Raw genomic sequence first — 22,669 nt, forward strand, 5'->3', positions numbered from 1 at the left:
CCTTAGTATGAGTTGGTAAGATTAGAATGAGTCTATGTCTGTGGTCACTGAGGAAGTATAGTTGTGTGAGGCAGAGGAGGTGGTGGTGGTGTGCATGGCCTAGGGTTATACGGTGGTGGCGGTGGGCTGCTTAAATTGTACATAATTGTCTTAGGGGCTAAAGACTCCCTTTCAATTATTTGTATATTTTATTTTAGTTTGATATTCTGAAATTTCATTTTAGTTTGTTGTTTTATGCTATATTAAGCATATATTAAACAAGGCAGCTGTTAAGGTCTCAACCTCACAGCTTCCTTTCTGAGACAGGCAAGCCTATATTGCCTTTGAAATAAATGGAGAAAATATTTTGACTCCCATCTGGTAGCAATAAGGGGCTAGCATTTTTCAACATCGAGGAAGCAAAGAGTGCTATTAAATGATTTTTTACTCATAGTCAAGCCAAACAAGAAAGGTTAGGAAACAATACTGCATGTTTAAGAAGCCTAGCACACTTGCCTTTTTTTCCATGCTAATATTTTTAATGTGATGAAACTTTCTGCTGCCTCCACCAGATATACTCCATGAAGATTCACATGCTATGACCTAATTTGCTACTCCTCAATGGACTTTTAGATTATGTGTATGCCTTTCTGTTTAGCATCAGCCATTGCCTGTTTCCAACACGTTGTGTCAAAGGTCTTTGTAGGGATGCATAAGGTAATGTTTTATTAGGAGGACATCTTTGTGCATGGAGTTGATAGTGCAAATCATGATGACGTTTTAAGGAAAGTACTGTGTAGGTAAAGAGATGCAGGGCTCACCCTTGAGCACCAATTTCAGAGTGGAAGTAGTGTCTTATCTGAGACACATTGTTTTTTAACGAATGAAACAAGAGGAGGGTGTTTTAGATGAAAAAAATGGAAATAGGAAGTGTAACAGGAGAAAAAGAAAATTAGTAAAGCAGGAGGGTACCAGACGTGTGGCAAATCAAAGAAAAAGAAGTAAAAGGAGGATGGTAGCAGGGGGAGAGGGTATAGGAAGGGTATACAGAAGGTGTAGGGTAAATTATTATAAGTGAAATTTAAAAAAGGAATAAAGCGGGAGGGTATGGGTATTAAAAAAGGTAAGGGAGGCAAAAGAATAGAAGGCAGTAAAAGAGGAAAAGTTAACAGGGACGGTGCATAAGAGTGGAGTGGCGCAGAGTGGAGCGGTGCGGAGTTGCGTGGAACCACACATAGTGGAGTGGTGTAGAGTGCAGTTGCTTACAGTGAAATAGTGTGCGGTGAAGTAGCGTAGAATGGAGTAGCATTGAGTGGCCTAGAATGGAGGGGATAATGGAGTGGCGTAGAGTGGAGGGGCGTAGAGTGGAACAGTGTACAGTGGAGTGGGCGGGTGTGGGGGTTCTTTTCACTCCCTTGCAAAACATTTTATTATCTGCCAATATAGAAAAAGCTATGGGTCTGGTAAGTTTAGTAGACATTTGTAAAATGGGACACAACATTATTAGGGACTTAAATTCTGAGGAATTCCTATCGCTGGGAATCCTAAATATACGCACAGGGTACTGCCACTCTGTAATGTGTATGTGAGATACACACACAATAGACCAGGGTTTGTAATAGAAATCCTGTAAAGGCTCGCACTCCACAGCTTATATTTCCAACAGATTTTTTCTGGCATCGCGTTTCAACCTCACTCAGGCTTCGTCAAAGGCAATTACAAAGCACTGTGCCCAATCACCTTTTAAAACAAAATAAAGGTCAGACATGCCATAGACCTAAAAGAAAGAATGTTGGCGTCTTTACTGGCTCCAAAGAAATTGAGAAAATAATTCTCACAATTATACACTACACATAACTAATTTTGGATAAATTAATACAGTAGAATTTAAAGCATACGTGGCTTTAATTTGTCAGCCAACAGGTGATATCCCTTTAAATCTTGAATTATGTAAGATCATGTCTTCCTGACCATCACTGTTCTCTTGTGATTTGTTCTGAAAAATGCTCTAATATGTGCCCACAAGTTGATCTGTTTTTGAAATTACATCAGCACACAAATGTATTATTGATATGCTTTAACTTCTACTGTACTAATTTATCCAAAATGAACAGTGTTCATAGTTGTGAAAATTATTTTCTCAATTTCTTTCTTTTTTATTTAAAAGTCGTGGAGTTCTATAAAGCAACTACTAAGAATAAAACTCCATTCTGTAAATGTTCGCACCCCTCAATAACTAAAAATTAATTTCATTATCTCTTACTATCTCAACATTATCCCCTCCTCTCTTTACCATTTGGCCGAAATCCGGCTAAATATACTGTTTTTATTCAATGATAGCAGATATTTATACAAACCCCCACTTTTTTTTAATGGGGAGTGCAAATGAAGTTCTCAATTTTTCAATTTTTTGCCGTCAGACTCCACTCCTATGCATCGTAATTCTCAGTACAGGGCCCTATATGACCATTGCAGCCAGGTGTCAATCCTAACCATTTGTGGTTCAATCTTCTGCAGTACCTCTGAGTGTAGGTTCCATGTCAACGTAAAATAATGTCGGACATGAGAAGCCATCCAAGCACACTGATACCACTTGCTTTCCTGTCTACATCCGCATCCACAGACATGGAGCCCAAAATCAGATTAGAAGTGACCAGTGTGCAGATTCCTAAATTGGGATAAATTTATGAGATGAGTCCAGGTCACAGAATGGGGAGGTGGGAGGCTCAAGGAGGACTCTGCATTTAGATGCAGCGTTACCGAAGGTAAGTAACTTGTTCTTCTGATAGAGACTTTTAACCAGCAGATACATCACCATCTAAATATACACCAGCGCAAAACCTAAGTGGTGGGTCCGTAAAGTGGCTCAAATCAGAAAAACCTGCAGGACAGAGTGGGCAAAGTGCCATTTCCTGAGGATCTGGCTGTCTAGACCATAGTGCCTTGTAAATATATGGAGTGATGCCCACATAGCAGCCTGACCAACACCCAGACCAGTAACCCAGCATGCCAATGTAGTGGTAGCAGCCTTGGCTCTGGTAGAATGAGTCAGCAAAAGGAGGCTGCTTTCGGCTGAGCGTGTAGCAGCTCCTCATGTAGAGTGGGATCGAGCCCAAGATGGTCCTTTTCTGGCCCCCCTTACCTTTCTTTGCTATAGAGAATCCAAAAATTAGCTCATTGTCCGCCCAGTATTTATTGCTACGATCAATTTAAAACGGAAAGCCAATTTCGGATCTACCCAGTGAATAAAGAACACAGGATAGGTGATGTTCTGGCCAACAGGAAAAGGAGTTGTTACCTCTGAAAGGAAGAAGGCTCAGGTCTGTACAACCATCTACTCAAGGTAGAAAGTGGAGTAGGGTAGATTAACAGACGGCTATACTCACTCACCCATTGCACTGATGTTATAGTGACAAGAAAAACTGTCTTTAGAGTAAGGAGTTGAAGAGAACAGCTGTATAGAGGCTCAAAAAGGCACACATGAGGAATGCGAGGACATTGTCCCCCACTGGGACATAAAAAAACAGAGAAGGAAAAATAGATGTTGTAATTTATTTAGAAAATGCTTCACAACAGGTGATGAATTAATGATGGCTGGTCCAGAAACCTTAAAAAAGGTGAAAGAGACAACGAGTAGCCCTTTAACAGTGACCAAAGCAAGAGCTTGCTGGAAAAGGACAGCACAACAGAATGTCGTACATTTTGGCAAAGAGTGGGTCGATCAGTTTAGCAGTGCACCAGGCCATACAGATATTGCAACAGCAGGCATATACAGATTTACTTGAGGGATGTCTGGCTGCCAAGATGACATCCAGAGCTACAGGAGGATGTACAATAAGTCCCAACATGGATGTGAAGGGTGTGCAGGTTCAGATGCAGAACCCTGCCCAGCCCAACCCAGAAGTGGTCCATCAGTCACCACTGTGACCTCTGGGTGGGGCAAAGAGAGGGGTCTGTGCTGACCCAATCGCAGTCTCAGACCCACCATTTTAGATATTTTGCAGTGTCCGCCAAAATCTGGACCAGGTCTGAAATATCCCCATGGAGGTGTGTCCACTGGGACTGCAGATCCCACTACAAAGCCTGCATATGACATCTTCCGTGCTTCACGGGCAGGATGCAGGAAGCTTTCAGTCTGAGTAACCTCAGAGCCATCTTCACCAAGATTCAGGTCAGAGGTTGAAACATCAGGATCATAGTCCGAATGTCCTGGACTCTCCACTTTAGTGTATAGGCATGAAACTGTACTGTGTACAGAACGGTCCGGTGAAAGGGAGTGTCTGCGAAGGAGTCAGGTAAGACTTTGGCACATTGGTAGTTACTCCCAAGGATGCCTGGGGCGAGCCAGTCTTCAACAACAAGTCAACAAGGTTGGGGAAGAAGGCTACCACCACCACAAAGGGAGCACAGCGAACTGGAAATGCTTATGGGCTAACATGAACTGCAGAAAATGCCCGTGGGATTGTAGCACAGGAAAGTGGACTAAGCAGCCAGCAGGTCCAGTGCTACCATCCAATCTCCCAGGTCAAAGGCAGACAAGACCTTGAGTCAGGGCAAGCAGATAGTCTGAGAATGGTGGAAGGTTAAGCAGAGTTTCATCAAATGATTAAGCAGAACCATGCTGAACAATTTGCATGAACCTAGTGTCTAAAAGTTATCACCGGTCACCCTGGCAGAATGTGCTGGACCATGCCGCTGACAGGGTGTCAGTCAAGGGCAGGCTAAAGAGGCTTAGGAGGGCAGCAGCAGGGGTGGCAGAAGATTGGCCTATACACTGTATCTCGTGCCTTCTCCTGTGGGTACCACAACCATGAATAGGCTGGGTAAATTGCTACACATACTGGGGCAGTTGGGATGTTGGAAGTCCCTATAATAGCCAATGAGGGGGCAAAACAGGCCCCAAGTGCGCATGGTGGCAATGCTATCTATGAAGCACTCCATGGCCGAGTGCGCTTTATACCCAAAAGGTTGGGCACCAGTCCATAAGTCTGGCCTGAACGTATCCCGGAAAGCTAGTGGACAACATCCAGACATGCCTTCAAATGGCCACACTGATATCAATAACTCTACAGGGGAAGTGAGTCGTATCCAGTACACAGAGGATGGTGAACTTGGCGTATCAAGAACATCTTGCATGGTCTGAAAAAGTATTGCTTCATCTTCTTTCGGGGCCCTGGGCAATACTTGAGCCAGTGTCCCACAAGGTTTGAAAGTGGTGGCTTAAGAGGCAGCTGGATTTCACTGACCGAAGGGCCAATCTTGTAGTCTTTGTCAAAAACCTGCTTACCAAACGTCTCTACTGTCTTCTATTCCGTTAGGAGGAGTAGTGAGAAAAGCATTTGAGTTTACTCTACTGGCCGAAGTTACATGGTTCTCAGGAGTGGGATGCTGGGTGAGTAAAGCTAGGTCCCCTGGAGCAGGGCAATGGTGCCCGGTGATGTGATGATGCACAGGCAGGCCTGAGCATGGTTTCTCATTGAGTGAGAGTAGATGGTATGAACTCGACTAGCCAGACTGCAACACCTCTGTCAGAACATTGGAAGAAAAAAATTTGTTGCCATCCTGCGCATACCCATATCAAAAGAGGCACCGTATTCTGTGGCAGGCACCCATGGGATATTAGTCCAGTGTCTGGGGAGGCATCTTGGTATCTTGGAGGACCTCTAGATAAGGCTGGGCAATATCATCCCCAGCATCATAGCCCCCATTATCAGAGTCTGTGCTGACTAACTCATGAAGGACACAAGCTTTTCCAGAAGGTAGAGGCACTGTGGCAAAATCAGAAGGGTGGTAAATGGATGCGGCTCAGATAAAGAAGATTGTGGCCGCGCTCAAGCTGCGCCGTCTCGGTATCAGGCAGCACTATAGGTTGGCTGCCGTCCTCCGGAGTTGGTGGTGCTGGCATTGGTGCATCATATTCCGGCATGGGTTGTGCGCTGAGAAGGGACATGGTACTGAAGTCGATCCAGAGAGGATTCTGAGGGCCCAAATGGTGCCAAGGGCAGACCTGCTGGCAGAAGCACATTTGGGGGGCCTCTCTGCTCCATGAGGCCCACATGCACACCAGAGAGTCAGTAACATGCCAAAAAGGTGCAGCATGGCCGTGTGGAAGTCCTCATTTACTGCAGTGTCGCCAACAGCCCCGGAAATTCTGGTTGCAGCATAACAAGTGCTTCGCCTACTGACCACGGACGACCTATGGGTGCATCACAGCACTGTCACTGCAGGCTTTGGAATCGTGGTCCGACCCCCGGCACCACAGACAAACCACATGTAGGTCAGTTTTCCTTGCAACTATTTTTCGTAGCAGAGAAGATCTTAACATGACAAGGAATAGGTCCAGATCTGTTTCTGTTGGTGCAGGAAGAAAGTAACGGCTACCAGTATACATGGGTGGTGCCTATACATTCCGTCCGACGCAGAACAATGTTCATGTGGAGCCACGGCGACATCTGCCAGCATAAGGGGGTACTGCTGAAGGTTTCCCGGATGTAGTCTGATGTCTGGGTAATATTCAAAAGATGAGGAATCTGTAGGTAGAAGTCTCTAGAATTATAATTAACATGTCATCAGTGATGTAATATGTGAAGTCATAAGCAGTGTTGTTATTGTTATTGTTATCTGGGTTTTATATAGCGCCAAATCACCGGCAGGTCTCTAGGCGCTCCTGACAAAATACAGTAACAACAAATGGATATATAGGCAGAAAGGTACCAGCGTAACACCGGCTCAGATGGAGCAGAAGGCTTCCCTAAATAAGAACGTTTTTAATGATTTCCTAAAGGGAAGAAGATTGGTTTCTCTGCGAAGAGTCTCCGGCAATTTATTCCACATCTGTGGTATTTGGACAGAAAAGGATCTCCCACCCTTTGTTGCCATTTTAAAACGCGGGCACGACAACAGTTGGGAATTGGAAGATCTCAGTACCCGTTTGGGATTATAGATATTAAGTCGTTCCTTTATATAGACAGGCGCATTCCCATAAATTGCCTTATGGGCGATACATAGGCTTTTGAATTCCACCCTTTGCTTTACAGGGAGCCAGTGTAATCTCTCTAGCAGTGGGGAGGCATGGGTCTGTCTGGGTGATCTAAAGATTAGCCGTGCTGCGTCGTTCAAAACAACCTGCAGACGGTTGATGAAGTTTTTTGGCAGACCTAGATATAGTGCATTTCCGTAATCAATCCTTGAGATTATTGTTGCCGAAACAATGGTTCGGAGCATATTCAAGGAAAGTAGGGGAACTAGTTTGCGCAATTGCCTAATTAAATTAATACAGGTTCCGACAACAGAGGATACTTGGCTAGCCATCGTCAGCTCGTGGTCGATTTTTATACCAAGGCTCTTTACATTAGGGCATGGTTTTGGGGTGGGGCCAAGTTCTTTGGGCCAGAACAAGTCGCTCCAGGGCGAACTAGCGGTTGAAACCACCAGGACCTCCGTTTTTTCAGGATTTATTTTCAGCAGGTTTGCTGTCATCCAGCTCACAGTAAACCTAAGTATATTCTGGGCCTGGGTCTGAGCCGATGTCGTATTGTCTATACTCAGCAACAGCTGAGTATCGTCAGCATAATTAAAAATTCTGCAGCCCATATTTGCCAGGGAGTCTATCAGTGGTTGTAGGTAGAGGTTAAATAGAAGTGGTGATAGTGCCGACCCCTGCGGGACTCCGCACTCAAGAGCACCCACTTCCGATATACAATCCACTAATTGAATTCTCTGAGTCCTCCCTGATAAAAAGGATTTTAGCCATTGAAAGGCCAAGTCCTGTATCCCAAATGCGGCCAGTCTGTCCAAGAGTAGGGCATGGCTGACAGTATCAAATGCCGCTGAACGATCTAAAAGTATCAGGGCACTTGGTTTTTTACTGTCAGCCATGCATCTAAGCTCATCCAGCACCGAGAGCATTACTAACTCGGTGCTGTGATGTGCGCGAAACCCCGCTTGACGCTCCTGGAGAAGATGATGTGACTCCAGGAATGAAGACAGGGATTTTAGCACATGTTGGACCAAAATCTTGGACAGAAAAGGCAGCTGGGATATTGGCCTATAGTTTTTCAGACAGGCCGGGTCCGCCCCCGGCTTTTTTATCAGGGGCTTGACGCGAGCCTCTTTAAAGCTAGCTGGTAAAAGACCTGTGTCTAGGGAGTTGTTTAGGAGGCAGATAATATGATCCTCTAAAACAGGAAGCGCCAAACAGAAGATTCCGGGGGGGCAGGGGTCTGCAGGGGAGCCCGACTTAGTTGTATTCATGAGCTGGCCAAGAATTATGGAGTCTCTAGCTGGAAACCTAGTGATAGTGAATTTTGAAGGGGCTCGGGGGGCCTGAAGTGTAAAGGGAGTATTAAGAGTGTTCTTCTTAATGTCTGACAGAATAATTGTCACTTTTTCAAGAAAATAACCTTGGAAGGTATTACAGTCTATCGTTATTTCCACCTTTTCATCTTTCTTGCTCAGTTCTTTTAGGATTTTGAATGTTTCTTTCTTTACGTTGGCTGCATTGTTTATATGAGTTTCATAGTGATCCCCTTTCGCTGATATTATACGCTTTTTATAAACATTCAACGATGTTTCATAGTGTTCTCGATCTGTGCTATCTTTTGTCTTCCTCCAGCATCTCTCAAGATGGCGAAGTTTTCTTTTATGATCCCTCAGGAGCGGGGTGAACCAAGGGGCCCTTTTCCCAGCACCCTTTGTTTTCTGTACCTCTTCCGGAGCTATCTGATCGATAGCTTGTTTAAGGCTCACCACTATAGAATTATAGTCCTGATCTAAATCACCATGGGGGTTCAATGATTGAGTATGTTTGGAGAGGACATCTGTTAAAGTTTTTGAATCGATTTTTTTCCAAGAACGCACTTTTTTGGTTTTTAAGGGTGGTTCAATCAAGGCGGTATCCAAAGGAATATCACACAGAAGTAGGTAATGATCGGACCAGATACAGGGTATAACGCTCGTGAGGGCTACCTCTGAAGTAGAAGTCCAAAGTAGATCAAGGGTGTGACCCTTAATATGTGTTGGGGCTTCCACAAGTTGTTCTAGACCTAACGAAGTCATAGAGGTCTGTAGCTGGCGAGTTAGTGGATCTTTGTCTGTGCTATCCCAATGGACATTAAAGTGTATGATGCAGGTGCAAGTTCTACTTGGTTCAATAAACTGTAACTGACAAATTTCAATTTTGTTTTAAAATGTTTTTTCATCTCATTTCAACACCTAACTATTACATTACTTTAACCTTTGGTACTGAGTATTGCTGATATGGCGGCCTATTTTGGTATTGCAGGAGTATAATGCTACCTTGCCACAACCTTCCAGATTCCTTTAACATTTTCTTGGGGTTAACCCTTTCAAGTCCAACCAAAGCCCCCTCTTTAAATTGTAAATTAAATGAAACTGCCATTAACTGCTGAGAGGTATTACAACAAATGACAAAATGCAAGTTTTCCGAGTAAAGTTCTAACTTGTTGCCAAAATTGGTGCGATTCTGTTCAGTCAATTTTTCTCTATATAAGTGAGAAAAGTTCTTGGATTTAATATGTGAAATGGCACTTTTGTATCCTCCTGAGCTCCCTTTTTTTCTTGGGCTCGCTTGCTTGATGGATCAGCACAAACCTTTCCGCAAAGAAGCCAATTTATATCAACTTTTGTTTTGGAAAGTTTTGAGCAGATTCATCAAACAGCACCAAAGTTATTCAGAAAACAAGAAAAACATTTCCTATGGAAACTCTGGCCTAACTATAACTATACAGTGGTGTACATGCATACACAAATACGGTCATACAACACTTCACCATGTCTAAGCACTGTAAATAATGGATGTTACCATTATCCAATTTGTGGTATTCCTTTGTACTCCTACTGTATCCTGAAGTCATTTGTACTATTTTTCAAACTTGCTGAATTGTACGACTACTATAAAGGGGTGAGTGCACTTTTCACATTTATAAATATAAAAATTTGCAGGCTAAAAACAAAGTACCTGGCGCTTTGTATGCGATCCATTTCTTGTTTGCGCATTAAGTTTAATTCTTTCAAAGTTCTGGCAGTTACAGAATCTAGCCAAGCTAGTCTAGGAAGAAACAATATTCCCAATTAGAATTATAAAGTGAAACAAACAGACTGTTGTAAGCACTATCATTTCACAGTAAAACTAGAACCACTAGAATAAGCAACATCTATTCACACTTCATCCCAAATCCACGACCTTCAGCACTGATTCCCCGGCAGAGTTTTAAAGATGCTGCTGCTCTGCACTGCAATGAGAGGACTGGAGAGAGGTTTCATCAATTAGCAAAGTGAAGGTACTGGGGTATCACAAGCCACAGTGGAGCAGAAGGAGGTTACACAATTTAAATTACAAGTAAAACCTGTAGCACTCAGCAAATCAGCCCTATTATACTTTGCACATTATATTTATATTACATTGTTAAAAAAAAAAGTACAGTTTTCAACTGGTATAACCTCTGGCTGTTACTTTCCAACAGTCAGATATCAATACACTGGAATGGAGACTGAACTTGTTTGGCACCATCACAATCAAAGCATTTGTTAATGGTAAAGAAAGGATCACTTGTCGAGTAAAGTCCAGGTTGTCAATATGAACACCAATAAATGCTGAAAAAATAACTGCAGAGCAAATAGGACTAATGTTCACAGAAACAACTATGAAAAAAAGTGACAAAGTATCACTCTATATTGTAACAAGCTGGCTCTAAATCAAACACCAGCACTAACAACAGATCAGATGTACAACCTAAAAGCAATGAACAGATGATTCACAAAGTGTCACGTGGCCAGTAGGGACATTGTCGTTTTTCACTAACTTAGCTTAAGCACGTTGCAGCTTGCCTGCTGCTTTTGCACACATTACTACACGTCTTATTTTTGCAATATTTCAAGGACTGCTTTCACATGAGAACTCATCGCTGTTTTCACACTATGGATGTTCCTGGGATTTTGACTGAACATTACGTGCAAGGTCGAACAACAATGCCCCTTGTTATTTTGTCCAGGCCAGACCATAGCCCTTAGACAAAACATACAGATGCAGCTGTTGTTTGTACAACGTACTTTGGTTTTTAGTGGGGTACACAAATTAGGTGAGACACTTGAAAAAGGGACCTTTACAGGTAGAAGAGCGAAACAGCACCAGTGATGTAGATCTACCATCTATAGGCTGGGGTATGTGGTCTGTTGAAAAAAGCCCAAAGATCTTCTAATATATAAAAATACTGCTCCTTAGCAAGGGGAGGGAAGGATAGGTGCCACTGTCTTTTTATGATGACATCTCCATTCATGATTTATGGACTAGCTGCTATGCTGACTATATTTGTACTATGTATTTTCTGCTTGTTGTGGCATGTATACTGCATGTTAGGGCACGTTAGTTAAAATAAATATTTTAAACTATTTTGTGACTGTCAGATCTTATTGTGGATGAGTACAAGAGTGCGAGCGAAAGGGTGTGTCTTGTTACTGCGATTTCTGAGAGATCTGGGAGTGTTGTGTTCTGGGGTGTCTAATCATTTGCTTCTCTTGTGAGTGAGACACTATAGCTAGTCGGTCCTGGGCTTGTGGGAGCGACCCTCGACCCTATTCACAGGCCAAGTCGCTTCCCCACCGCTTCAGCATCCCCCTTGCTGCCTCTGTCGATTTCCCGCCGTTCTTGCGCTTTCCCGCTCCCGCCGCTGCCTCCCCTGCGGCCCCACCCCCGCGCCTGATTCGCCACCCGCTCCCCCTGCCAGCTGCTCCTCCCTCCCTCCCTTCTTAATGGAGGCCGCTGCGACGCTGGCTCGCCAAGGGCGCGCCTAAGGCAAGCCCGTCTGCGCCCGTCCGCGCCTGGACCGCGCCCAGCGCCAGGACCTCTGTACCCCACGCTCGCCACGACATCAGACTCAGATAAGACGCCGACTCCCTCCACGCACTAAACGCCGGACAACAACACCTGCTTCCAGGCAGCCCCGAAATGGACCCACGGACCCTTCTCCTGCCTCACCTGCAGCTTCACCTGCGACAGACCCACCAAACCTCCTAGAACTAGACCCAACCACCTCCGCTGCATTCTGCTCAACACCCGCTCCGCACGCAAACACGCCATCGAGCTCTGGGACCTGCTCGACACCTTTACCCCGGACGTGGCCTTCCTCACCGAGACCTGGTGGAACGACTCCTCGGCACCCGACATCGCCATAGCCAACCCGGACGGCTATAAGATCATCCGCAAGGACCGCGCCAATGGAGTCGGAGGAGGAATAGCCATCGTCTACAAGTCCACCCTCAAGGTCACCACCCACGCAGACGACACCCTCAACACTGCCGAACACCTGCACTTCCGGATCCACACCGACCCCAACACCACCCTCAAAGGAACACTCGTCTACAGATCCCCCAGACCCAGCTCTGCGACTCCATCGCCGACCTCGCCAGCACCCACGCACTCGCCTCCACGGACTACATCCTCCTCGGGGACCTGAATGTCCACCTCGAGAACAACGACGACACCAACTCCGCCACTCTGATCGAAAACCTCGCCAACCTCTGCCTCAGACAACTCGTCACCGCACCCACCCACGCCACAGGCCACACGATGGACGCCGTCTTCTCCACAAGCACCCACGTCACCTTCGACCACACCTCCGAACCCCACTGGACCGACCACCGCTGCATCCACTTCACCTTCAAAAAACCAACCACGCACCATCGCACCCAACAGCCGCTGTGCCGCTGCTGGAACAAAGTCACCGAAGACCAGCTGACCACCACCCTCGCCCAGAACCCACCCATCGACCCCACCTGCCCTGATGCCGCAGCCCGCAACCTCAGACAGTGGATCGACGACTGCGCCAACACCCTCGCCCCACTCAAGAGACCATCCAACAGCCACGCCAGCAGGAGAGCCACCTGGTTCACCGAAGATCTCCTGACCTCCAAACGCGCCTGCCGTAAGCTGAAGAAGAAATGGCTCCACAAACGAACGTCAGAAAACCACGCAGCCCACTAGGACGCCACCAGCAGACATCACCACCTCATCAGACTAGCCATGAGATCCTCTTTCAAAGACCGCCTGGATAACAACGCACACGACAGCAAAGAGCTCTTCCGCATCGTGAAATAACTCTCCAATCCCGACGCCAGCGCCAATGACATCCCGCCCTCACAAGAACTGTGCGACTCACTTCTTCCACGGCAAGATCGCTGACATCCACGACAGCTTCAACTCCACGACCGCACCAACGATGCACGACTCCACCACCCCTGCGATCACCAACAGCGCCAACCACCTGACCTCCTAGACCAACACCAACGACGACGAAACACGCAAGATCATGGACTCCATCCACTCAGGATCTCCTTCAGACCCATGCCCACACCACGTATTCAACAAAGCAGACGCGGCCATCGCACCCCAACTACAGAAGGTCATCAACATCTCCTTCGAAAAAGCGACATTTCCGGAAAGCTGGAAGCACACCGAAATCAACGCCCTCCTCAAAAAGCCCAAGGTGGACCCCAAGGACCTCAAGAACTTCTGACCCATCTCCCTGCTCCCGTTACCGGCAAAGGTCATCGAGAAAATCATCAACATTAAACTGACCCGCCATCTCGAAGACAACAACATCCTGGACCCGTCCCAATCCGGATTCAGATGAAACCACAGCACCGAGACAGCCCTCATCGCCGCCACAGACGACATCAGACGCCAACTGGACAACGGCGAAACATCAGCCCTCATCCACCTGGACCTGTCAGCCGCATTCAACACGGTCTGCCACCGCACCCTAAAGACACGCCTCCAAGAAGCCGGAATCCGAGAGAAGGCCCTTGACTGGACCACGTCCTTCCTCTCCGGCAGAACCCAGAGCGTCCGCCTCCCACCTTTCCGGTCAGAAACCACCGACATCATCTGCGGCGTCCCCCAGGGCTCATCCCTCAGCCCGACACTGTTCAACATCTACATGGCCCCCCTCGCACAAGTGGCCCGCCACCACAACCTCAACATCATCTCATATGCCGATGACACCCAGCTCATCCTCTCCCTCACCAAGGACCCCCACACCGCCAAAACCAACATTCACGAGGGCATGAAGGCCATCGCCGACTGGATGAGGAGCAACCGTCTGAAACTGAACTCGGATAAGACGGAGGTCCTCATCCTCTGACCCACCCCCTCAGCCTGGGATGACTCCTGGTGGCCGACCGCTCTAGGGACAGCACCGACACCAACCGACACGCTCGCAACCTAGGATTCATCCTCGACTCCTCCCTCTCCATGTCCAAGCAAGTCAACGCCGTCTCCTCCTCCTGCTACAACACCCTACGCTTGCTCCGCCGGATCTACAAATGGATCCCGACCGAAACAAGAAGAACAGTGACGCAGACCCTCGCCAGCAGCAGACTGGACTACGGCAACGCACTCTACGCAGGAATCCAAGCCAAACACCAACGGCAGCTACAACGCACCAAAACGCCTCCGCCCGACTGATCGTCAACGCCCCCCCGCCGCAGCCACATCACCCCCCTCCTGAGAGACCTGCACTGGCTCCCCATCGACAAGAGGATCACCTTCAAGCTCCTCAACCACGCACACAAAGCACTCCACAACGTCGGACCATTATTTTAAGACTGTATCTGTGCAGACCTTTCACGTTAAATGATCCCTACAACTTTCCCAATTTTCTGGCATTAGCGGGTATTCCAGAAAATGTTTCACTGGTCCGGAGCACAAGACATACCAATCAAGCCACTTAAGCCAAGCTTTCTCCAATAGTGACATTTCGCTTGACGTATACGGAAAGGACCATACACATTGTATTGAGATCCCTAAAGCACTTTGTCCCATAGGATGCGATCGGTATATAGGGAACAAAAGCATGAAGGAATAGTGATAACGGGCGTGATGGATCAACAAATAGCAATATAATTACAGTCTCCACAATAAACATTTTTCTGCGCATTTCATCATAGCTATTACCACTGCAGACCCATGTAGGTATAACCTCGTAAAATGGGCGGGACAGACTAAGCAGGAAAGAGCACAGATATTTTTTCTATTTGTTTTGCATGAAATTATCAAAAAGCAAACAGCTTCTCTTGTAGTTGCCGTATATAGTGACACAACCTGTATAGGCAGATTTGGATGTTAGGATACTAATAGTATTTATTTCTATTTGTGTGGAGCTTTTGTATTTGCTGAAACAAGATCCAGCACACGTGAGTGATTTTTCAAATCTTTTCTGCAGTGACGGATATCAAACCCATAGGACTGTCTTGAAACCTGGCATTACCATACTAGCTACACATTCTACACCACAAAGGAATTGCTTCATGGATGAGAAACCTTCCTCCACCTGAAAGACCCAACAATAGTTGCAGCAGTCAATGACCTTCAGGGATTTTCCTATCCTCATGCACTCTTATAAAGCTTGATGTTAACCCAAGCAGTAATGTCTTGTTGCATTAATGGCACTGATGGGTGTAATACCAAACCTTATATGGTTGGTACAGTATAATCCCTAGATTTAGAGAATACCACCTGGGCAAGACAAAAAATATATATAAACAAGCTGTGGTACCAATGAAGATAATTCTACTATTGCTGTACAACATATTTGCATGCATTTTGAGGCAATTATATATTTTCTGACTGCTGATTTGAAGGAGACTGTTAACAATCTCGACAACTGATATGTACACCCAGTTTTATTTCATATCTGGGGCTGTGTTCATGTAAGACTACCATGAATCTCCACTCAGCGTCCTAAGCAATTAACAGAGGAGCAGACCATCCTCTGAAAATAAAGCAGAAAGAAAATAAAAAAATCATGCTCTACACAAAGACGTCCCTCAAAGATTTTCCACCATCCTGGTCTGGAGCACTGGAGTCAGTCGAGGCAGTAGGGTCTGCTGAAAGAGTGAACTGCTCTGCTCTCCACATGACTCCTTTTCAGATTTCCTCAACACGGTTGCTCCTTAATAATGAGGTAGTTTCAGCTTTAATCCTAGCACAATGGGCCTTTGTTCTACCAGACAAGGTCTCATTCCGTTGATGTCCATCTTTAGTTAGTCCTAATGGTACTGACCATCTCATCTGGAGTTTATTGCCACAGGAGATTTGAGCCTGAGACTAAAGTCATATTGCATGATATTCAGCACTTACCCATCATTGTGATCTTAAGCAACTCTTTTTGACATCTGGTGTTGAAAGATGGCGAAGAGAGGAGTCACTAATCTCCTCCTTCTATGGGGGTTAAAGGGAGAGGAACCACACAGATGTAGATTATTGCTAGCTGCCTCTTTCTTCCATTAAACGTTGTTGCTCTCAATATTGTTGCTTTTGCTGTTGTTACTGAAGCTAATGAGGGGATAGAACTCTCTGCTGGAAGTAATGTTAATTCTAAGGCCTCTAATATTGTTTATGTATGATTTTATTCCTTCTCTAGGTCACCTATCTTCAATCTCTCCATTTTAATCTTCCTGCAGTGCATTTCTTCATCAGCATGAGCCCACAGAGAGTGCTGCCTGAGAAGACTGGGTTGAAGATCCTATGCCAAGACACATTTCAGGTCCATCATACAGAGCGAAGAGGAGGGATTCATGGCCAGCTGATTACAGTAACCATGTGAAACTGGATGAGACGCATCAGCACTAATATGATTGGAGACTATCAACCCCTCGTTCAAGATCTCCTTGAAATATTCTCTCTGCTCACACAGTACAAACTCATAAAGGGTTGTCATAGCTGCCAATTACAGCAGCGGTAATGGATTTCCAATTGCTGATGTACACATACAGCCTCACTAGACTGAGCCTAGATGCTTGCACTCCTCTTCAGGATGAACTGTTGAGGCTAGAGTTGTAAGATGGTTCGTCTTTGCATCGCATACAATCACGAATTCTAGCAGTAGGTTTGACCAAAGGAACTTATTACAGAGCTCTATATTTATTTGGAGCCATGAGAGGGAAGACACTGAAGACGAACAGTTCCAATGCAGGCTCTAATAGCCTCAAATAGAGTCACAAGTGGGCCATCCAAAGAACGTCCATGTAAAGTTTCAAATATCACCAAAGTTATGTTAGATATTGAAGGCAAAGGACTACACTTATTGCCTCTCACACCACGGCTTGTTAAAAGGTAATACTGTCTTCTGTGGAGAAAAGACTGGAAAGATAAAGAATCTACTAGCGTAAGAAAGCATTTTATGACTGCTGATTTGGAGAAGAAGAATCAGTCTTAAGCACTGTTCTTGGACAATAAGATTGTGTAGGTGTCATTTTCTAATATGTCTGGAGTGGCAAGAGTGATGCTTTGAATGGTGCATAAAAGAGGTCTAAGTGGTAAATGTGTTCTCCTTCTTGCAGTCTTGGACCTCCTAGTCATGAGGTCAATGAGGGGGCTCATAATGATAGTATCTGTGGAGAAGAGAACACTGATGGAATCACTGGCATTAGTAATGCTGCCGGTGGAGCTCCCACTAAAAGTACTGTTCCAGTAGGCATAACTGGTAGTCGAGAAGGCTGGCTCCTTGTACAGAGTGTATTGCAATTCCTTAAAGAAAAAGTGCCAGTTTCCAGCCCCCAGAGGCTGTCGTCTATCTAGCTACATTACATGCCCAAAGCTTGCATTGCAAAAAAAACTGGAAGGTCATGAAAAGGACATCAAGTAGATATTCATGGGTCTCACAAGTCAACAGCTGTCATTCACAATTCGATGTTGTGTATCATTACTGATTGCCAAAGGTAGTCAGTAACCATTCAATAGCTTGTGATTGCAGGAGTGCTCATGCATCATCAACATACATCCATGGGAGTCGAAGGAAATAGGGAATATCAACGGACTGTCACCTTTATCTTACAATACACAAGAGCTTGCAGTATTTGTGTGATAGTTGTAATGACCATTACAACTTGCAATGCCCTCTGGTACACTGCATTGCTTTTTCCCTCCCTAGTAAACACTGAAATTAAGTGCAACGTAAGCTTAGTCAAAAAAACCCTTTCATACGTCAGGCCAAAGCATTTTCTGATACGAGAAAAAGAGCTCATGTGATACTTTAACCATTCAGAGTACCACTATGCACAGAGAACACTTTAGTACCAAAACCAACCTGATTGCCTCCTCTTCAGCAGCAGCTAACGTCTTCACTTCTGCTTTCACCGGCAGAACACCTTGATCTCCGTCAGAAGTGTCTTTAAAAGAAATCTTTTTTCCACTGTTTACTCTAAAGAAGAAGCATAACGACTGTAAGTCTTTTGGTAACAGAAATAAAAGAAATACAATAAAAAATGGTTCTTAAAATGAGGGGTAGGAGTGATAGTTAGGTGAGAGCAGAATGCAGCATTATAGGAAGCATTTGTCTTTATTCAGAGCAGATATGTTAGTACAATTAAGCAAATGCCCAATCCCGTCAGCTCATCGGCTCAGAGTACGTATGTTCATAGACTGTATTTGTCATCTAAGAGCAGTGCTGTGAGCTCTCTGCTAATGAAATCAATAGAGCCAATTAGAACACAGCTTCAATCAAAATCTCTTCCACCATTTTAGCTTTCTGCAATTTACAGAGAAGTATGAATACTGCCCAGAATCACCAGCTCAGAGAGTCTGAACCAGAGATTTGCACAACTTACCCCCTCAATTCTGACCTTGGATGCTTGTCAGAATATTGTATAAAGACTATCGTATGACATAATTATCATGTCCAATCTATCGCTCTCATAAATGTCTCAATAGGTACAGATTTTCTATTATGAACTCCAATGGGGCACCATTTTTGTAAACATTGCATATAATTATAATCTGGTGCAACACCTCCTAATTCCTGCTCATCAGAATCATCAGGTGATTGGAGCCAGACAACACAGGTGATTTCATACAAACACATATCACATGCAAGAAGCAGGGAAATATCAGTGAAACCACTACCATTTCCAAAATGTCATTAGGTTCCATTACTACAGAGTTGGGTGTCGACTTGTTCAGTGTCTTAGCAGACCAACCTAATCCCTGCCACCTGAGCATCAAGGCCCAGTCTTCGATTTGGCAGAAGTCAGAACAAAAACTAAAAATAAACCACTAAGTAAATTTCGTCCACTGGTGTCACCGAGTGCTAAAAGCAGACATAAGGACAATGGCCCACATTAACTGGTTACAACATTTCAGGATTATAGTTCTACGATGAACATCCCAAGTAAGTCAGAAAGTGAATGCCTGCAAGTACCTAAACAGTAATTCTGATGATGGCAACTGACGCTATCAAATTATTTAATATCGTCCTCAAAGACAAGGGAAGTTAGTAGACACAAAATACATCAGTGTGAAATTAGTATCATTTTATGGCACGGCCCGGAGGGCAATATTAAGCATCATCTATTTTACTGCCACATACACAGCAGCAACAAGAATATAGAATTTGAACAATAATCAACATACCAGAACATGTATATAACCACTGAACGCGCAGCCATCTTCCTTCTTTTGTTGCTGCTCATACAAAGATATGTACCTTTTTTGTTAAGTAGCTTATTTTGGTGTATGAGAAGCCAGATTGAGAGTTTTAGGAGTGTACTGAGGCATTTACAAGGGCAAACACATACATGTGCAATCATAGTGTTTAATATAGGAGATCCCTGTGCTTTTTAGATTTGGTAATGTAGGGTTAAAACGAAATTCAGATTTCGTTGCATTGGGATGTCAGTCTGGGTGTGTATACTCCATGTACTATGCGTGAGTTCAGATGGGAAAAATGTGTGGTGTTTTCCATTTTTTGTTCTCTTTAGCCCAAATGCCCCATTGGTCTTCGGTTCCCATATTTCACAACTGAAGAAAGCCCTCTACTTGTGAAGAACCATTATTTTTTGCTCTGGAATATTTTAATCAGGTTCAGTTGTTTTTTTTCTAGATCTGGTTTGTTCATTTTCATCTCTGTAAAGGAATTCCAGAACTTGGGGCAGACCATCAATGTAATATTGATGTTTAGGTCGAGCTTACAGCATTTGCGCTGCAGGATCATCTGTTGTATGCACTTTGAGGGCTCTGGAGTACTGCTGCAGAACTTTCCTGCTTCCGCTTAATTTAGCTTTCTGCTTATGTAGATTTTTTTCAACATTTTATCAGAGGCTATGTGAGTTTGTCTTTATTTTTTGCTCTCTGCTTCACCAGCACTGACAGCATAGGTGCAAAAAAAGGTAAGCATTTACCTGCCGGCGTCCGTGGCATTACTGCACCATCCGTGCCTCTCCGAGTACTGGTGCACGCTCGGTGGCCTCCTCCCCGGCTCAATCCACCAGGGGCGGCCTTAGGCATGTGCAAGCTGTGCTCCTGCACAGGGCCGCCAAACCCCAGGGGCCGCCACGCCAATATATATCCCTAATATAATGATCCTCTGAGGATGGATCCATATTTGCGTGGTGGCCCCTGGCAGGGATTTGGCGGCCTCCGGCTCTGTGCCACTTCCAAACACCCTGACCCCGGTCCCCCGCCCGGACCCCCCCTTCCGGGGCACCCTACCTACGCTCCCTGTCCAGGTCCGCCATGAGCCTAGAGCCGCCGCTGAATCCACCCGCAGGTTCTCACTGTGGCCCGAGCCCAGCTCCTGACCTCCAATTCTAGCATCAGCAGTGCAGATGCCTCGCTGACTCCTCCTTACTGTTCCCTAAGCCATAATGTCACCGCTTCGATGGAACACCAGCATGTTCAATGAGCCCTGGAATTGCTGTTGATGCCATGTTCTTACTGGCGCCACCACAGAGGCTCAGCCCCTCTCCCTTTCTTCCTCTTATTCCCTTCTCTTTCTGTCTGTGTCTCGCTTCTACTCACTTGAATGGAAACCGTAACTTCAAGGAACTGCTCTTCCCCTCTCTTCCTTCATTTGTTGCTTTGTGAAATAGATATAAAACAAATAAAAAGAAAGTGCAGCCTCAGGATGGAGAGAAAAAAAGTTTCAAAATACGAAAAGTAACTAAACAAGCATTTGCAATGCAATAGGTCTCGCATTCACGCAAGTTTGAGCTATTGACATTGCAAATAACAATGCCTTTTTTTTGTTTTTGTTTTAAAAACATAAATAAAAGGCATTGTTATTTACAATGCCAATAGCTGAAACTCTTGTAACTGCGAGACCTATTGCATTGCAAATGCTTGTTCTATGTGCATAGTCGGAGAAAAACTGGTTTTTTTTGCAGAGTTTTATATAGCGCGAACTAGAACCGAACCGAATCAGTTATCAGAGCGCTTTACATAGCACCAGTTACATTACATGAGGACACACTTTCATTTTAGGCACGGGGAGATTAAGTGATTTGCCCAGAATCACAGGGGGTTTTTGGCGTCGTTACCGAGACTCGAACCAAGTTCCCCAGGTCCGAGGTCGAGCGCCTTAGCCGTTAGGCCAACCCCTGCCTTTATTGGCAGAGCTCACCTTTTGTAACATCGCTGGTACAGTCTATCATAACAACATTGGTATGGTCCTCCATCTTATATCTTCGCTGGGACTGTCCCTCCCTCATTGTCATCATAGGTACACTGCATCTGCATATGACATCATGATAAGATCTCTGCTTATGACGTCATTGGTGCAGTTCTCCTAATTTATTTATAGGACAGAAAGATCTCACAAACGTACAGCAGCAAAGCCATCAGAAATATTTATTTAGTTAAAAAATGGCAATTGATCCCTCGGCCAAAGAACAGTTTTTTTTGTCTCTGATGACTTACTTCGGACCTCGGCCCAGTTTAATCCATGGTGGCCCGTGGCAATCAGGTTATTCCCAGACAGCAGTACCATGTGGCCTCTTATCCCCGTCATGTGCTATCCGCGACAACCTCTGTGGCCTCTGTCTCCGAAGAGACCCATCGCCCAATAAGGCAAGCATGGTGCCACAACACCACAAAAATGACCTAGGCACAGTGCCTCCCACTCCAGAGTTATGCATCCGCAAGCCCCTGGGCACCGATAGGCACATCCACGGAAAGGAATCACCACACTATGCCTTTCTCTCCAAGGATCTGTATTTCAGAGCCCCGGAGCGCTGCACTGCACTGCTACAGAAAGTGCCCTCTCGTCCCCATAACAGGTACAAGGTGAACCCTGACTGTACCAGAACATTCCCTCACCCCTGACAGACTGCCAACACCTGCACTCCTACAGGCAGAACTGTGATGTACACTCTGATCCAGTGCTTTAAATGGGCCGCTACTCACAGGTAAACTGCCCCCCTAATCCCCCACGCGCTCACTCAGATCTAGCTCGGAGCTGCTGATTACCATTCCTAGGATCAAAAAGGCGCACAGTGGAGGCAAAGCATTCTCCTACCTGGCCCCAATGTTTTGGAATCATTTGCCGCTTTATCTAAGGGCCTGTTCCAATCTGACCCAATTCAGAAAGATGCTAAAAACATACCTCTTCTAAACCTCTGGTCCTGTTACGCTGTTTAGTCCCAAGCGCCGAGATACCCTCATGGGTGATTCAGCGCTATACAAACCAATAAACATAAACATAAACATACTGAGTACCGACACTTCTTATTTTTATCACTCCGAGTACCAGTACTTATGAAGGGTAGGCGCAATGGCCTCTAGTGGTGGTAGCCTGTCTCTTTGACAGCCAACGCACTTTTATGGCCCTGAGCTGAGCCCCCACTGAACTATTCCGCGTGTGCTCATTTGCATGATATCCGGGTGTTCGCCCTCGTGCTG

General features: G+C 45.4%; 1 protein-coding gene across 2 annotated transcripts in view; it reads right to left on the bottom strand.

Moving 5' to 3' along the window:
• The window catches only part of KIAA0753 (KIAA0753 ortholog), a 235,297-nt gene that overhangs the window by 96,754 nt on the left and 115,874 nt on the right, over positions 1–22,669 (bottom strand). For both annotated transcript variants that reach the window (XM_078679332.1, XM_078679331.1), the window contains exons 10-11: positions 18,084–18,197; positions 9,959–10,048 (exon numbers count right to left, since the gene is read on the bottom strand). In XM_078679332.1, coding sequence (XP_078535458.1) covers positions 9,959–10,048; positions 18,084–18,197 — 204 coding nt within the window. The remainder of the gene's footprint in view (positions 1–9,958; positions 10,049–18,083; positions 18,198–22,669) is intronic.

The sequence above is a fragment of the Lissotriton helveticus genome, chromosome 3_1 (assembly GCF_964261635.1).
Source record: "Lissotriton helveticus chromosome 3_1, aLisHel1.1, whole genome shotgun sequence".
NCBI lineage: Eukaryota > Metazoa > Chordata > Amphibia > Caudata > Salamandridae > Lissotriton > Lissotriton helveticus.